The sequence below is a fragment of the Chiloscyllium plagiosum genome, chromosome 10, assembly GCF_004010195.1.
Source record: "Chiloscyllium plagiosum isolate BGI_BamShark_2017 chromosome 10, ASM401019v2, whole genome shotgun sequence".
NCBI lineage: Eukaryota > Metazoa > Chordata > Chondrichthyes > Orectolobiformes > Hemiscylliidae > Chiloscyllium > Chiloscyllium plagiosum.
In genome coordinates this window covers 77,029,889-77,052,092 of record NC_057719.1, presented here as the reverse complement: position 1 = coordinate 77,052,092, position 22,204 = coordinate 77,029,889, and the positions used below count along the sequence as shown (strand labels likewise).

General features: G+C 39.8%; 1 protein-coding gene across 4 annotated transcripts in view; it reads right to left on the bottom strand.

Annotated features, from left to right (window-relative positions):
- pcnx1 (pecanex 1) overlaps window positions 1–22,204 on the bottom strand; it is a 279,895-nt gene that overhangs the window by 177,539 nt on the left and 80,152 nt on the right. For all 4 annotated transcript variants that reach the window (XM_043698139.1, XM_043698140.1, XM_043698143.1 and 1 more), the window contains exon 4: window positions 4,237–4,276. In XM_043698139.1, the coding sequence (XP_043554074.1) occupies window positions 4,237–4,276 (40 nt within the window). The remainder of the gene's footprint in view (window positions 1–4,236; window positions 4,277–22,204) is intronic.

Genomic DNA, 22,204 nt, shown 5'->3' with positions numbered 1-22,204 from the left:
CCTAACCTGCAATCTTCTTCCCGACCTCTCCGCCCCCACCCCAATCTGTCCTATCACCCTCACCTTGACCTTTTTCCACCTATCACATTTCCGACGCCCCTCCCCCAAGTCCCTCCTCCCTATCTTTTATCTTAGCCTGCTGGACAAACTTTCCTCATTCCTGAAGAAGGGCTAATGCCCGAAACGTCGATTCTCCTGTTCCCTAGATGCTGCCTGACCTGCTGCGCTTCTCCAGCAACACATTTCCATCTCTGATCTCCAGCATCTGCAGACCTCACTTTCTCCTCCTTTCTTATCATAGGGCAAGCCAGACAGAGAACAGCCAGGGAATTCCTAGAGGCATGGTATTCATCCACAAACTCCATCAACAAACACATCGACCTGGGCCCAATATACCGGCCACTACAGCGGATAGCTGAAACTGACAACCGGAAGCGGCAGGGAGAGGCCACTATAAATGCCGGAGGAAACACCACAGAAGCGCTTCACAGGAGGCTCCCAAGCACTGAGGATGTCACCTAGACAGGGGACGAAACGTTTGCAACAAAAACTTCCAGCTAGGCGAACAGAACCACAGCAACGAGCACCCGAGCTACAAATCTTCTCAAACTTTGTACCCCATTTATTTTCATCGCTTATGAAAACATTTTTAGTCTCATACTTCATTTCAGAAATCGGCTCTAGCCCTCCAGGTTTATGACACTGGTTTAGATTACTTGTCCATCTCTCCATTACATGGAAGTTTTACCAAAACCATCTCTCAAAATATTCTTCCCACAAAGTTAAAAATCACACAACACCAGGTTATAGTCCAACAGGTTTAATTGGAAGCACACTAGCTTTCGGAGCGCTGCTCCTTCATCAGGCGATTGCCCAAATCATTCTCCAAATCATTCTTCCCACAACACCTTCATCTTCCTACCTCTACCCCCATTTTGAAATGCTTTTTCAAAATCCCTTTCTGGACACACTTTCTCCTAACCTTTCAATTATTGACTCCTCTGAACTAAGTTAGGACATTAATATATAAAAGGGAACAAAATAAATGGAACTGAATGCATTCCTTTCTATTCATAAATCTCAATGTTGATCACTTGTGCCATGAAGCATCCCCAATTTTCAAAGCAGAAAATGAACTTTTTTTACAGCTGCCTCAAACTTACTCTTATATTGGGCACAAGGGGACAGGTGAGATCAACCCACAAAAGATTCTCTCCTTTGCTTCTTAACAAGAAGTGACTGACCTCTTGCTTTTTACCCACTACGCACCACACTTCAGTGATGTTAGATCTCGATCCACATTGCACCAATAAATGGTACCACACACAAGGACTCATTTACACGGCATCAAGGTATAACACTGATTTAGAGCTTCAAGTCAACATGAGTAATTGATAAACAATAGTCCATAATCAACTTACTTCTCCAAAAGTCCAAAAGGACTTGTTCTGCAAAAAGGTCACCCATTCTGCATTGGGTCTCCCCAATACAAAGCAGATTGTGAGCAGCAAATACAGAAGGCTAAACTGAAAAGTACATGCAAACCCATCACAACTGAACCAAGATTAAATGTTGAAAAAAATAGCCCTACAACAGAGAAACAGTGGAAAGGTCAAGGCAATTGGTGCAGATGTGTAATGAAAGCTATCAGGATATATGTGGAACTTGACCCCATCTTTGTAACTGTCATCAAAAGGCAGCAGGCACATTAGAAGATAGATCCTCAAGGAAGCCTAGCTCTGTTGGTGTTTGTAGTTCCTTCAAGCTAGGATTTCTGCTTCATGATACACCATACCCATCTGTTTTGTACCATTCTTAAATATACAAAGCCTACAAACACATTCTGCCATTTGTTAACCAACTACATCAACAGCTTCTATTTCTGCTGCCCTCCATTTTGTCCTCTTGACGAGATCTGTAGGTTTTCAGTTCTGACTAAATGCCTGACATTGTCTCTTCTTGATGCTACTTTTGCTATTTCCTGCACCTCTTCATTTTCCTTAAATTTACATATGAAATTTTAAGCATAAATATACACCTCTCTGTTAACTTCCAAAGATTTTTATTTATTGCCAGGTTCCTACGGCATAGAGGAAAATGGATAGTTTGCAGCATCTTAAGTGTGTTTTCTCCGTTATAAAGTTTGGCTTCTTTTGTAATCGCACCTTTCATCGTCACAAAATTGTATTTGGTTATCACTATCCTCCTTACGGCTGCATTACATCTGCCATCTTCTGTTATAATTTCTCCGAGATATATAAACTTATTTATTTGTTCCAGTGTGACACCACTCACTACAACCTTCACTTAAGTTTGTTTTCAAATTAATTCATGGGATTGGGTGTTGCTGGCCAGTCCAGTATTTATTGCCCATGGCTGGTTGCCCTTGAGAAGGTAACGCCTTGTGGAACTCTCCAGTCCATGTAGACTCACAATGCCAAGAGGGAGGGAGTTCTAGGATTTTAACCCAGTGACACTGAAAGAACAACAAAATATTTCCGAGTCATGGTGGAAGTAGCTTGGACGGGAACTTGTGGACTGATGGTGTTCATTCATGTATCTATGCCCTTGTCCTAATACATTCCATTATAACTTCCATTGCTGGTTGTCTTTTCAGTACTTATACTCAATTTAAATTCAAAACTTCTAGACTTTTAAACTTTTGTTTTGCTGATGGTGTATGATATTTTGTAGAAGGCTTTCTGATTCTGCAAGTCGTGGCTTGTTGTCAGCATACTGGAATTTATGTTTGTGCCCCTATTTTTGCACCTGTAAGGACATCCAACTCTCAGTAAATTAGCTTTGTGTACAATTTGACACATAGCCGTATTATCCTCCAGTCTTCAGTGAAACAGATGTGATTGCCCCTCTTCTGGCCAAATGTTACTGTTTGGTGCCAAAATAGACAGCGGATTTATCTCACCTTTACTGCCAATATCACCTTTCAGCAATACATGTATCAACTTTGGAAATAAAAACAATAAAACAGTTTCATAAGCTATGGAGCATACATAAATATTCTTGTTTACTTCTAGATATTTGTCAAAGATTGTTCTCAAGAGGTCTAACAAAAACAAAAACAGTGACAGCACAAGAAGGGAAATCATTGCTGGAGTTATCTGTCCATGATCAAAATAAGTAGAATCAAGTAAGGTTAGTCCTACTCAATTGAAGAACAGTGAACTGAATGAGGTCAATAGGTGGAGAACAGTCAAGTGGGATAATACATCATGGTCACAATTATATCGAAGATGACATTGAATGGAGCCATTTTGATATTGTGGAGTTGTTAAAATAAAAGTGTGTTAATGGGCAAGTTAAGCACAGAATTAAGTGGAGTCAACACTTAAAAGTTTTTTGAAAGGAGGGTGGTTTGAGATTACATGAGTGCCTGCAAATACAAAGATCAAAGAGATTGGGACAATGCCATTTCAAATAATACCCCAATATCTTTAAATATCCACCCGAATGAAAGCCTTGGTTTTTCAAACAAAGATGCTACTTTTGATCTACTTGTTCCCATATTGGACTGAAATGGCAACCTACATTACGTATTTGTACTCTGTAATAGGATGCAAACCTGAACCTTATGACTTATTGGTATTTTGTTATTTTATTAATGTAAATCTCCATTGAAAGGTCAATTAATAGTCAATCTTTGTAAAATTAAAGAAATAAAAATTACAACTACTGGTAAACTGAAGGGTTACCAAAGAAAATTCCCAAAGAGTAATAAATACAAACAGACTGGCGTTTGTTAAAATCCTGCACACAAAGTTTTTCCATTCCTACTGAAAACACTATTCAGGAAGCAGGCTTTCATGTCAAGGTGCCTTAAGGGATTTATTAGACCAATCGTATACACTCATTTTCTGCCTGTTCCTAAATGTGCTGGTTTTGTGGCAGTAGAGTAGCATTACATTTAAGCAGGGTTGAAGAATCTGCCTCTCAGTTACTATACCCCCTTACAGGCTTTTCTTTTAGTTGCAGTAAAGATTAACATATGAAAGCATTTGACTTCTACTTCTAGCTTTTGATAACATCTTGACAAGGAGGTCAAAGCAACCCTCCAAATCAAAAAAATCGAGGATTCAAATGCTTATATTTTGACCACTCACGAGCAAAGTACAGTACTACATAAGCAAATTATCACACATTACTTCAGTACAATTCAGGCACATTGAACCCTACCAGAAAATTTAAAATCTTCAACTCATTAGACAGGCGATCTCATACCTTTCATACTCAATGTTGCTCCAGTTTGAGGCTGCATAACCTGTTCAACAAAGGATTAGAATTAATTAAAAAGGTACAAACTTTAAAATCCAGCTTTCTTTCCTCATATCCAATTATTAACAACAAAATATGCCAGTTTAAACATTAAACATTAATCAAAATGTTAAAAAGACAACACTTCCTAGAGGGTCACAAATGGTATAGTACTCCAGTCAATGCACATTTTAAACAAAAAAATTCAAAGTAATGCGTTTTTCAATTTCAGGGACGGATTCCAATGATTTCAAAAAGAAAGTTGATCTGTAAATTCATTATTTAATTTTGAATGAAAATATTACTTTTGAGTTTTAACCATGCATATGGAGTTGAAAAGGTTTTAAAATGGTGCTATAATTCAGTGTCCTCCTGAACTTGCGCTCAGTTTTTAGTACCAGAATCAAAATTCTGAAGGAAATACAGAGCTTGTATACATTGCTACAATTAACCAGTCTCCACAATCTGAAATAAATATGGACCAAATTTAGCAGACATCTGAAAACAAATGCATTAATCATTTATTATTGGTTTATGGACACTAAATATTTGTTTCAGTGCATTGCCTTCTTCGGAGGATCTGGGAAAGCAACTCTCTATCACCTTAACCAGTGACATCAAGGCATCCTTACTGAAATATACAAAGCATGAACAAGCTTTGATCAAGTCAGTGGGAATATTTCATTCAACATCAAATCATGCACAAAGTAAAATAAAAAGAGGTAAAGAAAGGGAGAATTAAGGTCGAGGAGTAAAAGTAACAAAAAATGTTAAATCAAACATCATCTTTTAAATTTTCAACTAAACGAAAATCTGAAGAAATGAGACAAGATATTTACAGAAGTTAATTTTCTATGCTGCAGAAATTGTTTTGCAGTAATAAGATTTTAATGTGTCAATTCAAACAAACAGGCACATTCAATAGCTTTCCATTATGGAATTATCATAAAATCATGGCAACTTCATGCTGTTTCACGTGCAGCAATATGGGATTCCATAAGAAGTTCTGATACGATTTACTGATCCTCATTTTACGGCTCTGAGATGTATGGTGATTGAAGATAGCAGTCTAACTTGCACTCTCTAGTGACTGTCATTGTGAAATGCCTCACCATAAGCATCGCCAAACGATTCTATGCACTCCATGCTGGAAGCTGCCCGGAACTTAAAACTTATTAATAACATTAAATAAATAAAGGATACCCTTGAGTTGACAGAATTAATAATCCTTTCTTAATTTTTTAAAAAAATTATGTGGATAGAGGCGCATTAAAGCTTGAAAACTCTAGAATACAAGGTATTCTAACACAAATCGATGATAACCTTGAAAAGAACACTATGGATACTTTAGATCCCAGAATATGTCAACCTTCAAACATCCTTCCAAAAATCGGGTTCAACTTATTTGGTGACAGAAAAATTTTAACAGCTAATGTGGGGCTGCTGGCTGCCATTTTTAAATTGTGAAAATAAAAGTAAATTTCTGTGGCAGAGTTAATTGAATGAACCTTTAATCACAACTTCATGAGATTCTTAGTCTTCAGAAACCAATAAATAGATTTCCCAGAATTCATTCTGGGCCTGCTTGACTGTGGAAGCTTTATGGAAACCCAAACTTGATCAGGAGCTGAAAAATTACGCCATGTCCTTCGTGACCTGCAACACATTATCAATGAGGATAAGCACCTCACCAAGACCTTCCCCACATCTCCACTACTTGCCTTTAAACAACCGCCAAACCTCAAACGGAACGTTGTCCGTAGCAAGCTGCCTGGCTCTCAGGACAACTCCATACAACCCTGTCACGGTAGGCGCTGCAAGACATGTCAGAGTGTGGACGTAGGTACCACCATTAGGTTTCCCACCTTATACATGGCAGGTACTCATGTGACTCAGCCAACATTGCCTATCTTATACGTTGCAGGCAAGGATGCCCGGAGGCATGGTACATTGGGGAAACCGAGCAAAGGCTACGACAACGGATGAATGGGCACCACACAACAATCAACAGACAGGAGCGTCCCCTCCCAGTTGGGGAACACTTCAGTGGTCCAGGACATTTGTCCTCGGACCTTCGGGTGACCATCCTCCAAGATGGACTTCGGGACAGGCAGCAGAGAAAAATGGCTGAGCAGAGGCTGATAGCTAAGTTTGTTACCCATAGGGAGGGCCTCAACCGGGACCTTGGGTTCATGTCACATTACAGGTGACCACCATGGCACTATACACACACACACACACACAGACACACATATACACAGACGCGCACAGACACCCACACACACCCTTACACGTCCACTCCCTCACAGACTTAAGACACTCTACGCTCACTACACACATACACTCACAACCCCCAACCCAGACAGACAAAGACCCACATGCACACATATTTTGTGGGCTGAATTTGTACTTGCAGGGTTACATTATACTTTGCTCAAAAACTGCATGAATTCATGTATAGCTCAGTTACTCACTTTATAGATTAAAATCAATCTAAATATCATGGCATAGACAGAGAACACAGGGGGCCAACACCTTCAACATATTGTCTAGCTATCACCATTGTTAACAGCTAACCCGAGAATGCAACTTTTTAAAAAAAAGGTTTTGTGATTTACACATGAAAGAAGTGAAACTATCACGGTATTCTAACAGATGAAAGGCTTAACAGACAATCAATTTTTCAAATGTATAATTTCAGTTACATCACACTGTAAATTTTTGCTATACATTCTGTGTGTTAGGATTGAGCCCTCCACTACCACCTGATGAAGGAGCGACGCTCCGAAAGCTAGTGTGCTTCCAATTAAACCTGTTGGACCATAACCTGGTGTTGTGTGATTTTTAACTTTGTACACCCCCGTCCAACACCGACATCTCCAAATCTTGATCAGTCATGACGCTTTTGCATTCAGATTATCCCACCACAATTAATTGTCATACTCTAAATCCAATGAACTGAGTTAAAAATCACACCACACCAGGTTATCGTCCAACAGGTTTATTTGGAAGCACCGCTCCTTTATCAGGTGATTGTGGAGATGAAGATTTGCTCACAGAATTTATAACCAAAGGAATCCAGTCTCATGGAGATGTGATACAGTAAACACTCTCAGATTAAAAGTTTCATCTTTTATAATGGTATATGCTGGTTTCTGTTCTTTGATATGTAAATCCCAAAACGGCTTTTAAATTACATTCTCAAATTAGTTCAGATTTTTAAACAATAGGTGTGAAGTCTGTCTGTGTCCCAATGCTATGTCAGACTGATAAACCGTCTGTTTAGTTTTGAAGAATTTTAAATGGATTCATGTAGTTTTTGAGCAAAAGCAAATTCACCCCATAAGCTTATATGTGTGCACATGTAAGAGCAACAGGCTGAGTGTATATGTGAGTGCACGTGATAGAGTGTGGGCGTAAGCTTGGTTAAGTGTGTGTGCGAATGTGAAGGGGTATGTGTTAGAGGATGTGTGTGTTGGTGAGAGTGCAGGGAGCGTATGTGCGTGCATATGAGAGACAGCTTGTGTGAGAGGGAGGGTCTAGTGGGTGTGAGTGTATGTGGGTGTGCGCGCTCGCGAGTGTGCGGTATATAAAAAAAAATGAAAGTTTTAATCTAAGATTGTTTACTGTATCACATGTCAGTGACACTGGACTCCTTTGGCTATAAATTCTGTGAGCATATTCTTAACCTCCACAACCATCTGATGAAGGAGCGGTGCTTTGAAAGCTACTGCTTCCAAATAAACCTGATGGACAATAACCTGGTGTTGTGAGATTTTTAACTTTGTCCATTCCAGTCCAACATCAGCACTTCTAAGTCTAATGAACTGACTATTCCGATTTTTTTCTATGTTCTGATGACTTTTGGTGCACTAACAGAATCCCATGATTTGATAATGAAACTCAAAATAAATGGTGCAGCCTGCATGTTTCCACATTTTGTGAAGGTATTCACTCTGTCTAACATTTATTATTCCCTCCCCTCACTATAACAGCAATATGGATATCATTTGTGTGCCTACATTATTGGGACCTAAACATGCCCCATTCTAAAAAGCTGCATTCTCACCTATTCCACACATTATCAATCTACCCTACGACCATCATAATGCTTATGCACAAAAACCTCTTCAGAAAACCTGATCAATGACAATGGTTTTAACGCTCAAAAATCATAGCTTTAATTTTCCTCCATCGGTCATGCAAGCTCATACCACAAGAACCTCACTTTCTCGTGTAATGTCACTTTGCAGAGAACTGTTTTTGACCATTTCCAGGGAATAGTTCATTGCTGGACACATCAAAATTAAATGGTCTTTTCTCACATGTTGCTGATTTGACATAATGTGTCCATGTGTTTTGACCACTGAAGAATCATCAATTGAAATTGCTAATTTTGACAGTGAGGTTTTTTTCCTGATCATCAGAGCAATCTTGGTCTTCTGCTGCAATACTCGATTATTTCATCTGACAAAGTAGCGACATCGCCAAACTAATAAAAGGAAAATACTGGGGATGCTGGAAACAAAAACAGATGGAGAAACACAGCAGGCCTGACAAATGTCTTGACTCTGTTAATGCTCAAACACCAATTAGCGGTTCATCTGAAATCTTTGCTGAACTCAGGGTCTGATTTAGCCTGCTTAAGTGCACGATTACATATCCAATCTCAATGTAATCATTCAGACAATCTCCGTGGAGTTATTCCAATACATGTCTACAGGATAAGGCCAATGGCTGATCCCTTTTTCTCTTGGTACATTTGTTCTTGAGTACCTTCTTCAGTTTGGTTTCTTTTTTCAGCTGGCTTTTCAATAACACCAAATTCTCTCAAATTTGACAAGTTCGCAAAGGCAATGACTTTTAGCTTTCCTGGGAGATCTGTTTCTCTCATACTCACCATGGCATGTGTAGTCTGCTTTGTATGGCATATCTTGAACTCTTTTGAATTAGGAGCAGAACTAAACCATTCAGCTCCTCGAGCCTATCCTGCTATTCAATGAGATCACGGTTAAATAATTAGCCTTTCAAATTCCACATTCCCATTTACCAGGTAATCTTTAAATTCCTTGTACTTTTCCTCTATGTGTACTATGCATGTTGGTTGCTTAATCATATAGACCAATCCACAATCCACATGCGTGTAAAACACGCATTTCTGGACTGAAAAAAAAAGAGGCCAACTATTAATGCTAGTCTACATACCTTTGCAAAACAGAGGTTGACTTACAGACCAGATATATACAAAAGCATGATTTCTAGTGCCAAATACTGGGGTCATTTTATACCTTGGGTTGAACTATATACCCCATTCTACAGTAAATGGAATTGAGATGCAGTTCATGGTTTAATTAAACAGTTCAATGGAATGCATTAGGAATACTATTTATATTTAAGGACATTGTGAAAAACTGTAACGTAATTAACTTTTTGGACATTTTGTGGATTGAAGAAAGTTTTTACTATGTGGTTTTCCAAAATGAAATCAACAATTTAATGTGTACTGTGGTTTACTTGCTCTTAACATAAAGTCTTTGAAGATGAGGCAAAATGTTTTAGAGATAAGACACAATGTTATGGACCTTATTGCTGTAAAACCTGGCTATGAAAATACTATGAGGTATTTGATTCTGCTAATGGTTTCTTCCAACACGTTTTGGACTCTGTTTTCTGTTTGACAAACATTTTACAACAATGTTCAACCAGATGTGCCACGTGTAGATCCATCTTGGCCTACTCTAGCAATCCCCATCATTAAAGTTGCCTGACTTCAGTCAATTCAATTCACTCCACTCCACATAATATAAAGAAATGGCTGGAAGTAATGGATAATGCAAAGGCCACAGGTTCTGACAACATTCTGGTAAAAACCCTAAAGAATTATTCTCCAGAACTTGCCACTAGTCATGATATTCCAATACAATTAGAACATTGGCATCTACCTAACTATACTAAAAATGTTCTGTACACTAAAAGTTGTATATTGCCAACGTGGCCAATTACTACTCCTTCAGCCTAGTCTCAATCACCAGTAAATATTGGAAGGTGTTATCAAGTAGTACTTGATCAGCAATAACCTGGTCACTGATGCCCAGTTTGGGTTCCTCCTGCGCCAATCAGCTACTGACCTCATTATAGCCTTAGTTTAAACATGGACAAGAGAGTTGAATTCCAGAGGTAAGATGAGAATGATTGCCCTTGACATCGAAGCCACATTGGACAATGGGTAGCATCAATGAACTTTCTCAAAGTTAATGGGAATCATGGGGAATCTTTCAGATGGTTAGAGTGGTTGTGGTTGTTGGTGGTCAGTCTTCTCAGCTCCAGTACATCTCTGCAGGCGTTCCTCACAGTAGTGTCCTAGACATAAATAATCTTTAGCTACCGCACAAATGATCTTCTCTCAAATGTAAGGTTAGATGTTTGGATATTTCTTGATGATTGCCCTTATCTAGCATAACTTGTGACTTCAGCAGTCCATGTCCAAATGCAGCAAGACCTGGACAACATCCAGGTTCTGGGTTGACATGTGGCAAGAATCATTCACACTAGAGAAATTTTCAGGCTTGTGAGAAACACCCATAGCTTACACAGAGAGCACAAGCACAAGAGATTTTTCCCAGTTTGACTGTAAGAGTTTTCAGCAGTCCTGAGGAGTACTTTGGTTAAGATTTTTGTATTGATCAGTGCTTCGAAGGTAAGCATATTAGGGAAACTAGATTAATTTAGAGTTAATAGTGAGTGTTAGTCCCAGACCAGAAGTGAAAACAGAAATTTCTGGCAAAACTCAACAGATCAGGCAGCATCTGTGGGAAGAAAGCAGGGTTGTCAAGTCCGGTGGTGACTCTTCATCACTGTTGGGATAACTTTGAAGCACCAGGAAGAAGATTTCTATTGTTTCAGGGCTGTAAGTTAAAGGGACTTAAACCTATCAAGGTTTTAGAAAGAAGAACCCTGGTAAAAGTTCTATACAGGTAGTATTTTTGGATACTTTGCAAGGTCTGTTTATGGGTAGTATACAAAAGTTGCGGTTTATCTTTTCAACTTACAAAAAAGTGTGTTTTGTGATGAATGGGATTATACTTTCACTTTTTGTTTAAAATATTTGATTTTGTGTTGTAAGTAGATGGCTTGGTTTATTCTATTTATCTTCATTTCTTCTGTTAATAAATTTCTAATTTATTGTTAAAACAAAATCTTCAACATTGTGTGTTTATCTTTCAGTGAGAGACCACTTTGTTATAAAAACAAATTACAATCAATCAATCAAGCCAGATTTCAGTCTCAGATCTGATTTGCCAGTAATACATCAGCTGGGTTCATAAGAGCATACTCAAATTGACAAATTTTACTATTGATACACCTGATAAATCTGTACTGGCACCTCAGTGGTTCACTATAATTCTAAATGTTTTCAAAACAAAAAAGGAATAGAGTGTATAATAGCCAAATTTACTGATGTAACAAAATTAAGTTAAAAAAAACGAAACAAAGTTACAAACAGGCACCGAGAGATGGGTAAAACTGCAGAAGATGGACTTCGAGAATGAGGTCATCCACTTCAGACAGACACAATTATTTTCTAAACTAATAGTGAAAACTAAAATCTGTGATGGAACACATAGATTTAGTGGTCCAAATACTTCAACAAATAAAAGCTAGTGGATAGGAGTAAAAATAACCAAAGAGGCTACTTTAATATCAACCTTTGTCTCAAGGAATTGGAATACAAAAGGGCGAAAAGAATTAAATGGTATAAAATTGTGGAGCCATTCCACTTGGAATATTGAATTCAATTGTAGGTACTGGACCTTTTGGAAAATATACTGGAGGAGATGGGTGCAGAATCGTCAAAACAAAATACCTGGAGTATAAGACTAGATTATGAGCACAGGTCTCCTTGCCTGGAAAATTCTCTAAGTGTCTGATAGCCACAGGATCCCTATACACAACTGTTATATTATGTTCAGGAACAATTATTGATTCAACAGAAAATTCAAGTGAGTGACATTTTTTGTGCATTTATGGATAACAGGGCTTTTGGACACCTGAACATGTCCTTTATCTTAAGAAATGGGGTCACTAAAAGAACAGAACGACTGCAGTGAGCATAAACAGGTCAGCCAGCTGGTTATCATAGAATATGAGCTTCCTGATTGGGGCTGTTAATCTAGTTCTGGCTGACGGATTTTAAAAAAAAAAGTTTCAGAGATACTAACTCTGGTACCTGAATCTGGCACAGGCAGTACTATCGTCAAGGACTGTTCGTGTGTAAATACAGCATGACTTGGTGACGGGATACCACCCTCTGTGGAGTTATTTCAAAACCACATTTTTTTTTCAAAACAACTTATCAGTTTATCATATGGTTTAAGCTAAATAGACAGTTGGAGCTCTTCGATTTATTGTAAGGCCCATATCTTCAGTAAAGTGTAGGATTTACAATAAATGCTGGGACTTATGGCTTTATTTTGGATATTGTATGGCATTCAAATGGAGTGCAGCCTACTCAGATGGAGAAGTTAACCAGCCCATCAGGTGCCTTTGAGGATCCAGCATGGTAACTGAAACCTTGATCTAGCTACTCTCCTGCAAATCCACTGAAAGAATCATCATCGACATTTCCTTGCTTTCAGGATCCCAATGACAATGACCTGCAATGAGTGTGAACAACAGGTGGCCAGAGTGAGGGTACAGCCGATCAGAGATAATGAAATCCACTGAAAGAATCATCATCGACATTTCCTTGCTTTCAGGATCCCAATGACATTGACCTGCAATGAGTGTGAACAACAGGCTCATTCCTGAAGAAGGGCCTGTGCCCGAAACGTCGAATCTCCTGTTCCCTGGATGCTGCCTGACCTGCTGTGCTGTTCCAGCAATAAAGTTTCAACTTTGATCTCCAGCATCTGCAGACCTCACTTTCTCCTTGAACAACAGGTGGCCAGAGTGAGGGTACAGCCGATCAGAGATAATGGAGGGAACTTGCGCCTGGAGTCAGAGGAAGTCGGGGAGGTCCTTAATGAATACTTTGCTTCAGTATTCACTACTGACAGGGACCTTGACGTTTCTGAGGACAGTGTGAAACAGACTGGTATTCTAGAACAGGTTGATGTTAGGAAGGAAGATGTGCTGAAAAGTTTGAAAAACATTAAGGTTAGATAAATCCTCTGGACAAGACGGGAAGAGATTACTGCACCTTTGGCGATGATCTTTGCTTCCTCACTGTCTGCTCGAGTCGTGCCAGATGATTGCAGAGTGGCAAATGTTATTTCCTTGTTCAAGAAAGGAAATAGGGATAATCCAGTGAATTACAGACCAGTCAGTGTTATGTCAGTGGTGGGCAAAGTATTGAAGAAGAATCTGAGAGACAGTATTTATGATTACTTGGAAAACCATAATCTGATTAGAAATAGTCAGCTTGGCTTTGTGAGAGGCAGGTCATGCCTCACAAACCCTACTGAATTTTGAGAGGATGTGACAAAATATGTTGATGAAGACAGAGCAGTACATGTGGTGCACATGGATTTTAGCAAGATGTTTGATAAGGTAGGCTCATTCAAAAAATAAGGAAGCACGGCATACAGGGAACTGGTCTGTCTGGATACAGAATTGACTAGCCCACAGAACACAGGATGATGGTAGATATACAGTAATCAGCCTGGAACTCTGAGATCAGTGGTGTTCTGCAGGGATTGGTTCTGGGACCTCTGATCTTTGTGATTTTTGTAAATCACTTGGATGAGGAAGTGAAAGGGTGAGTTAGTAAGCTTGCCGTTGACACGAAGATTGGTGGAGTTGTGCGTAGCGCTGAGGGTTGCTGTTGGTTGCAATGAGACATTGACAGGATGCAGAACTGGGCTGATATGTGGCAGATGGAGTTCAACCTGAAAAGCATGAAGTCATTCACTTTGGAAGGTCAAATTTGAATGCAGAATACAGGGTTAAAGGCAGAATTCTTCACAGTGTGGCAGAATAGAGAGACCTTGGGATCCATGGTCAAAGATCCCTCAAAGTTGCCACCCAGGTTAACAGGTATGTTAAGGAGGAATATGGTGTGTGGGTTTCATTAGCGAAGGATTGAGTTAAGAGCCCCGAGTTAAGAGTTATGCTGCAGCTCTGTAGGCCTCCTGGTTAGACCACATTTGCAATGCTGTGTTCAGTTCTGGTCAGCTTATTTTAGTAAAGATGTGGAAGCTTCAGAAAGGGGGCAGAGGAGATTTACCAGGATGCTACCTGGAATGGAGGGCATGTCTTATAAAGAAAAGTTGAGGGAACTAGGGCTTTTCTCATTGGATCGAAGGAGGATGATAGGTGACTTGATAGAGTTGTACAAGATAATGAGAGTGGATAGCCAAAGACCTTTCCTCATGGCAGCAATGTCTATCACGAGGGAACATAATTTTAAGGTAGTTGGAGGAAGATTTAGGGGAGATGTCAGAGGTAGGTTTTTTTTTTTTACACAGAGTGATGGGTACAAGGAATGCATTGCCGGCAGTTGTAGTAGAGTCAGACACATTAGGGATATTTACGAGGCTCTCGGATAGGCAAGTGGAAGATAGTACAATGAAGGATATGTATGTTAGACTGATTTTAAAGTAGGATAAAAGGCCAGTAGAACAGAGGGCCAAAGGGCCTGTACTGTGCTGTACTGTTTATGTTCTACTTACGTGTGCAAGAACATGGACTGAAAGCCATTTTGAATACTTCATTCCAAATCTTTTTCTCCTTCAATAATTAACCATTATTAACTAAAATGTGTTTTCCTAAAACTTAATCCCCACAGATAAAATCTTTACTTCTTGCCTGCTATCTGGTGTGTCTGTATGTATTTTATTTAGAAGGATAAAAAGCTACACTTTTCCTATTTTCAAACGTGTATTAACTTGCTTGGCACCTTCACCAAATAAATACTATTTTATAATAAATTAATTTTTTTTTGCTTTTAAAACGAACCTATAGAACTGACGATTTGGTAACTGGGTGAAACATTTTAATTTATGAAAGACGTATGACGTAGTGGGACCAGACAGAGACACTGCAATCTGAGCAGTCACAAACCATGTTATTATTTAATCATCAGCAGACCACTTCACTTCAGACCTTACAATGGACGGTAGGTCACTAATGACACAGACAAAAATGGTGCTAGATGCGAGCCCAGTGTAAAGTTTTCATCTTGATTTCCATGGACTTCAGTTTGCTAGGGCTCCTCGATGTCAAAAACAGTCACCTACACTTCCTCTCACAAATTTTAGTTCTTTTTGAACAAGGCTGTACTGAATTAGGAGCTCAGTGGACCCGATCAAACTTAAACTGAACATCAGTAATCAGGCTTTTATTGAGTAATTGCCATTTATACATTCTATCAATTAGTTGATAATAGAGAGCATACTGGTGGAGCAGTAATTGACTGGGTTGGATTTGACCGTTATTTTTTGTGAGCAGGCCATATCTGGGCATTTTCTAAATTGCCAGCTGCATACCAGACAGTACTGGGATAGCATTGCTATGGGCAAGTCTTCAGTACTATTGCTGGAATGTTATCAGGGCCCAGTACCTTGACAGTATCCAATGCTTTCAACACTTTCTTAATATTACTTGGAGTTAATCAAATTAGCTGAAGGCTGGCATCTGGAGAGAGAACTCAGGAAGAGATTAGATTAGATTAGATTACTTACAGTGTGGAAACAGGCCCTTCGGCCCAACAAGTCCACACCGACCCACCCCGCCGAAGCGCAACCCACCCATACCCCTACCTTTACCCCTTTCCTAACACTACGGGCAATTTAGCATGGCCAATTCACCTGACCTGCACATCTTTGGACTGTGGGAGGAAACCGGAGCACCCGGAGGAAACCCACGCAGACACGGGGAGAATGTGCAAACTCCACACAGTCAGTCGCCTGAGGCGGGAATTGAACCCGGGTCTCTGGCGCTGTGAGGCAGCAGTGCTAACCACTGTGCCACCGTGCCGCCCACACGGAACATCCACTCAGCATTTTTGGTTGAAGGTGCTTGAAAATGCTTCTGCCTTGTTTTTTGCACTGTTATTTCCACTACAACAGCATTATGATTTTAATATATTTTAAAAAATATTTGTGATATTTGCACCGTTCGTTTCTTAGCTATGTCCTAATCTCAATTTTCTTCTCTGCATAATTATAAAGTGGCACAAAATCATGAAATTTTACTTCCTGGTTTATTGTGTACAAGAATTTTTCACATGATTGGTTGCATGATGACAGTTTTGTTGACTGACGCTGAAGATTCCACGTAGTTCACGTCAGATTTAAATTAACATCAGGAAAGGAGAGAATTGCATGCTAGAGAGACCGACAGACATTTGGCATGTGCTGTCTTCACTGGTGCATTACCACTTTACCAATGACTGCAAAATTTAGGCCATCGTGACCCAGAATTGAGAGATCCACACACAACCACAGTATTAATTTGATGGACTAAATAGCTTTCCTTCTGCACCTTACAAAACACTATGATCTCCCAGATTCATTCTTGGTCTGAAAATAAAACTAATTAGGAATACAGTGTCATAGTTAACACATTTAAAGTTGTTTATTTGCTTGGCGTTGTAGAATGTTGTTTAATAATTTCATCTAGATATCTTTTGACAATTTTTATGTTGAATGTTGCAAGCTATTTTAACATCATCTAAAGAAGAAAAATGTAAAGTCTCAAAGGTAGGGGCACAATAGTGTGCAATTCTGGTCTCCCTCCTCTAAGAAGGATGTTGTGAAACTTGAAAGGGCTTAGAAAACATTTACAAGGATGTTGCCAACATTAGAGGGTTTGAGCTATAGGGTCAGGCCGAATAGGCTGGGGCGTTTTCCCTGGAGCGTTGCAGTGTGTTGTGGCTCATTTAAATTACGTTTTAATGCAGCTCCACTTGTGGGGATGATTGCTCCTGCAGTTGAGTATCTGGTCAGTGTGTGTGGCTTCCCTGTAAACGCTGGTCTGAAGCTCTCCATCGGCTTTGTGTTCTAGCGTGACGTCCAGGAAGGGGAGTCTGTTGTTGTTCTCTTTACATCGGTAAGGATGTTGTTTATGTGTTTATCTACAAGAACTGGCCAAGCTTACACACAGCAATTACACGGTCAATTCAGAGACTTGGATAAAGAACCTGTCAGACCAACCATTCTCAGACACAGAAAAGACCATCCTCGTACAAGGGATGAACTTCAAACACTGGGACATGGACAAAAAGGACTTCCTAGCAGCACTGGAATCCACCCTGAAAGGCAACGCACTGAACACGCTCAACACAGAGGAAAGCCCTGAAAGGGCTCAGAAAAGACTAGAATTGTGACAATCCTACTGGCAGACAAAGGGCACATGACCATCATTCTGAACAAAACACAATAAATTGAAAAAGCAAACACAATACTCGCAGATACCGATACCTTCCAACAGGTGGCAATAGACCTAACTCCACAGCTAGAAAACCATATTACAGCTAGCCCCGAGGAAACTTTACAAGACAGGTGAAATTAACAGGACAGACCTCAAAAGAATGAGGTCTTTTCTACAGATTTCTACATTTCTACAGATTTCCAAAGATACTTAAATAAAGGGCCCCCCTCAGACCCATAGTCTCACTTCCCAGTACACCAAACAAAGGAATTACAACACCTAGTAGAAGACTCAAGCCACTCCACCCAGGAATTCCATAACATCAAGGTAGAGGACGACGAGGTCATGGTCTCCTTCAACGTGACGGCCCTATTCATATCAATAAACATCACCCTGGCCAAATAAACAGTGGCCTGACTGCTAGACAAACCAAGGACACAAACACCTGACAGCACCAACTCCATCAGAAAGGACAGCATCCTCAAACTAGTAGACCTGTGCCTCACAATCCTCTTCACCTTCAATGACAAGAGCTACAAACAAATCAATGGTACGCCTATGTGATCACCAATATCAGGATTCTTAGCAGAAGCAGTTATGGAAAGGTGAGAACGAACAGCCCTTGCCACGATTCAGCCCAAGCTTTGGGTCCGCTATGTGGATGACATCTTTGTCATCATGCAATGCAACAGATTGAAAGAAACCCACAAACCCATAAACAACATCCTTGCCATTATAAAGTTCACCATAGAGGAAGAGAACAACAACAGACTCCCTTTCCTAGGTGTCATGCTAGAACACAAAGCCAATGGAGAGTTAGAGACCATCGTTTACAGGAAAGCCACACACACTGACCAGATTCTCAACTACAGGAGCAATCATGCCAACATCCATAAATGGAACTGCCTCAGTATTTAAACAAGCCACAACACACTGCAGCACCCAGGAACTAAGAAGCTGAGGAAAAACACCTGTATAACATATTCAGGAACATCGGGTACCCCACAGTCCGCCGATTCCTATACAACAGACCTAAGAAGACAACACAGAAACTCTGGACACCCTACCACACAGTAAAGACATCTTGGAGACGACAACCAGACTACTCCAGCCCCTAGGCATCATGGTGGCCCACAAACCTACCACCTTAACGAAACAGTTTGTGATGAATTTAAAGGACCCGTACCAACAACCAGCAGAACGACCGTCATATGCAAAATACCCTGCAAAGACTGCAACAAACATTACATTGGACAGACAGGCTGGAAGTTAGCCACCAGGATACATGAGCACCAACTATCACTAGTATCCATACACACAGATGAAGAGGGACACCAGTTTGACTGGGACAATACATCCATCCTGGGCAGGCTAAACAAAGACATACATGGTAATTCCTAGAGGCCTGGCATTCAAACCGGAACTCCATTAGCAAACATATTGATTTGGACCCCATTTATCAACCTCTCAGAAAAAGAACCGAAAGTGCCATCACCCACCACAACAAACTAAAACGGATAAACACCAAGCGGGACAGCAACACCAGTGCTTCACTGATGATGTTACCTAGCATGGTAACAAAACATCTGATAACAAATCCAGCAGCTCAGCCAGCAAACTTACAAATCTAACATTCAGTATTATTTGCAGTTCCTCAGAGACTGAAGCAGTCCAAGGTCACTTGCGGCAAGTAACATTCGTTCACAAGTACAAAGGCAATGGCTATACTTAATAAGAATTTAAACTAAACAATTCTCCTTGATGTTCAAAGCATTACTACTGTTGAACTTCTCCATCAACATCCCAATGTTACGCTGACCACAAGCTTAATTGGATTAGTCATGCAAGTACTGTAGTTAGCAAGAGCAGGTCAAAGGCTGGAATTTGAGTGGTGAAACATTCACCTCTGACTTGCGTTTTGTAGATGGTGGATAAGTTTTAGGGAATCACAAGTGGCATGGAACACTTTCAACTTGTCTGGCTAAAACAGCTCAAATATGCTATCCAAGACAAAGCAACTAACTCTCTAACTACTCCCCATGAACACTGGGGGCATCACTATCAAGTTTATACAAGATGCACTGCACAAGGCTCCTGCAATGGCATCTTCCAAATCCACAATCTAGAAGGACACAGAAAACATGGGAACACACCAGCTTCACACTCCTTTTCAAGTCACAAGTCATCCTGACTTGGAACTAAATCACGTTCTTTGGCTGGGTCAAAACCCTAGAGCTCCCTTCCAGACTGGATTGTAGAGATACCAGATGAACTAGGGCGGTTCAACTACAATCAGAGATGTACAATAATTTCTGGTATTGCCAGTAACGATTAGACCCTGTGAAAAAATTTTAAAATATACTCTCTCTATTAATGAATACACAGTTTTTGTTTCCTTGGCTCTCCAAAAAACTACTGGAGTAGATGATGGCCTGGTGGTTTTGTCAGGCGAAAGTGAGGACTGCAGATGCTGGAGATTAAAGTCAAGATTAGAGTGGTGCTGGAAAAGCACAGCAGGTCAGGCAGCATCAGAGGAGCAGGAAAATCGATATTTTGGACAGGATCCCTTCATCAGGAAGTGTGTGGTTTTATCACTTGACTATTAATCCATAGACTCAGGTAATACTCTGTGGATCGGAGTTCAAAGCCTGCCAATGGCAGATAGTACAATTTGAATTCAACAATGACCACAAAACTATGCAGACTGTCAGTTAAAATCCATCAGATTCACTGAAGACCGTTAGAGACGGAAATCTGCCACCCTTACCTGGTCTGGCCTACATGTGACTATTCTTTGATAAGACATAGGGGTCGCTGGCAATGCCAGCATATGTTGGCTATCCTTAATTTGATTAGGCCATTTCAGAGAGCAGTTACTAGTTATCCATATTGCTTTGGATGCAATGTTGAATGTCAGTCAGCCTCAGTAAGGAAAGCAAATTTCTTCATCATAAGGGTTGCATAGATTTTTATTAACTTGAGTTATAAGTTCTACTTCTTTGTTCTAGCATCCTGGCAATCTTGACATCAAGTTGATTAGTAAAATTGCTCGATACCTTACATCTAACAAGCTTACAAAATAACAAAAGCGCTTTGACACAGAAGGAGTCCATCATGTCTACACTGCCTCTTCAAATGAGCATCTTATTCCCAATTTTCAGCTTTTGCTCGATAACTTTGCACTTTTTTTTCCGAAAAGATCATCTAGTATCCTCTTGAATGCCTTAATTGAATCTGCTTCCATCAGTGCAGGCAGTGCATTCCATATGCTAACTACTCACTGTGTGAAAAGAAAATCTTGTACATTTTAAAGGTAGGAGCAGAATTAGGCTACTCAGCTTATCAACTCTGCTTATTTTTCATTGTTGGGGACTGACTTAAGATTTAAGGTGAGATCTCCTCTTTACACTTCAGTTTGAGCATGACATCATTCAATATATTCAACTGACATAACAAATAAAGATTTGTGTTAATTATGTACGATGGGATAAATGAACATATGGATAAGAATGCAACTAGAGATCAAAAGAATAAATGGAAGCATAAATAATTGAACACTCAACAGGATACGACACTAATTTCAGTTTTGTGTCAGAGTCATAGAAATGAACAGCATGGAAACAGACCCTTCGGTCCAACCCGTCCATGCCAACCAGATATCCCAACCCAATCTAGACCCACCTGCCAGTACCCGGCCCATATCCCTCCAAACCCTTCCTATTCATATACCCATCCAAATGCCTTTTAAATGTTGCAATTGTACCAGCCTCCACCACTTCCTCTGGCAGCTCATTCCCTACATGCACCACCCTCTGCGTGAAAAAGTTGCCCCTTAGGTCTCTTTTATATCCTTCCCCTCTCACCCTAAACCTATGCCCTCTCGTTCTGGGCTTCCCGACTTTGTCTATTTATCTGATTCATGCCCCTCATAATTTTGTAAACCTCTAAGGTCACATGTTATGTGCAAAATACAGCAATACATTATTTAATATTTTCTGGTGTAGAAATTGTACTTTAAGTCTCAGTAATATTACAAAGCAACAGTTCATTCTAATTTCATTACTTTTATGCTTAGCCCTTGTCAAATAGGTGCTGGCATGTTTTTTCAAAATTCACAGAAATAAAGGCTTGCCTCCAGCAAATGCTTGTTTTCTCTAATAAAAACCAGAACTGAATGTTCACTAGAAATTTATGGATTTAGATCAGTAAAGCAATTTTTGGAAAAGACAAAGAAATGTTTTATTAAGTACATACTTAAAACTCTCAAAATCTAATGTTGAAAACAAGCTGATGAATATCAAGAGTTGAATCATTACTGTATCTATATTGATGTCTGCACATGGCAAAAGAGCTACACAACCACCCAACAACTGCAGCATCCACTGATACATCTTGAAATTCTCAGGTTTTATCCTCATTCTTGAAACAACAAATTAACACATGTAGGTGTAGCATTCGCAAAACCTATTTCAATGAGATCATAGCTGAACTGAGTCCAACTCCATATGCCCTACTTTGCCTCATTATATATCTTATTAATTACTAGCGGTTAGCAAAAATCGCT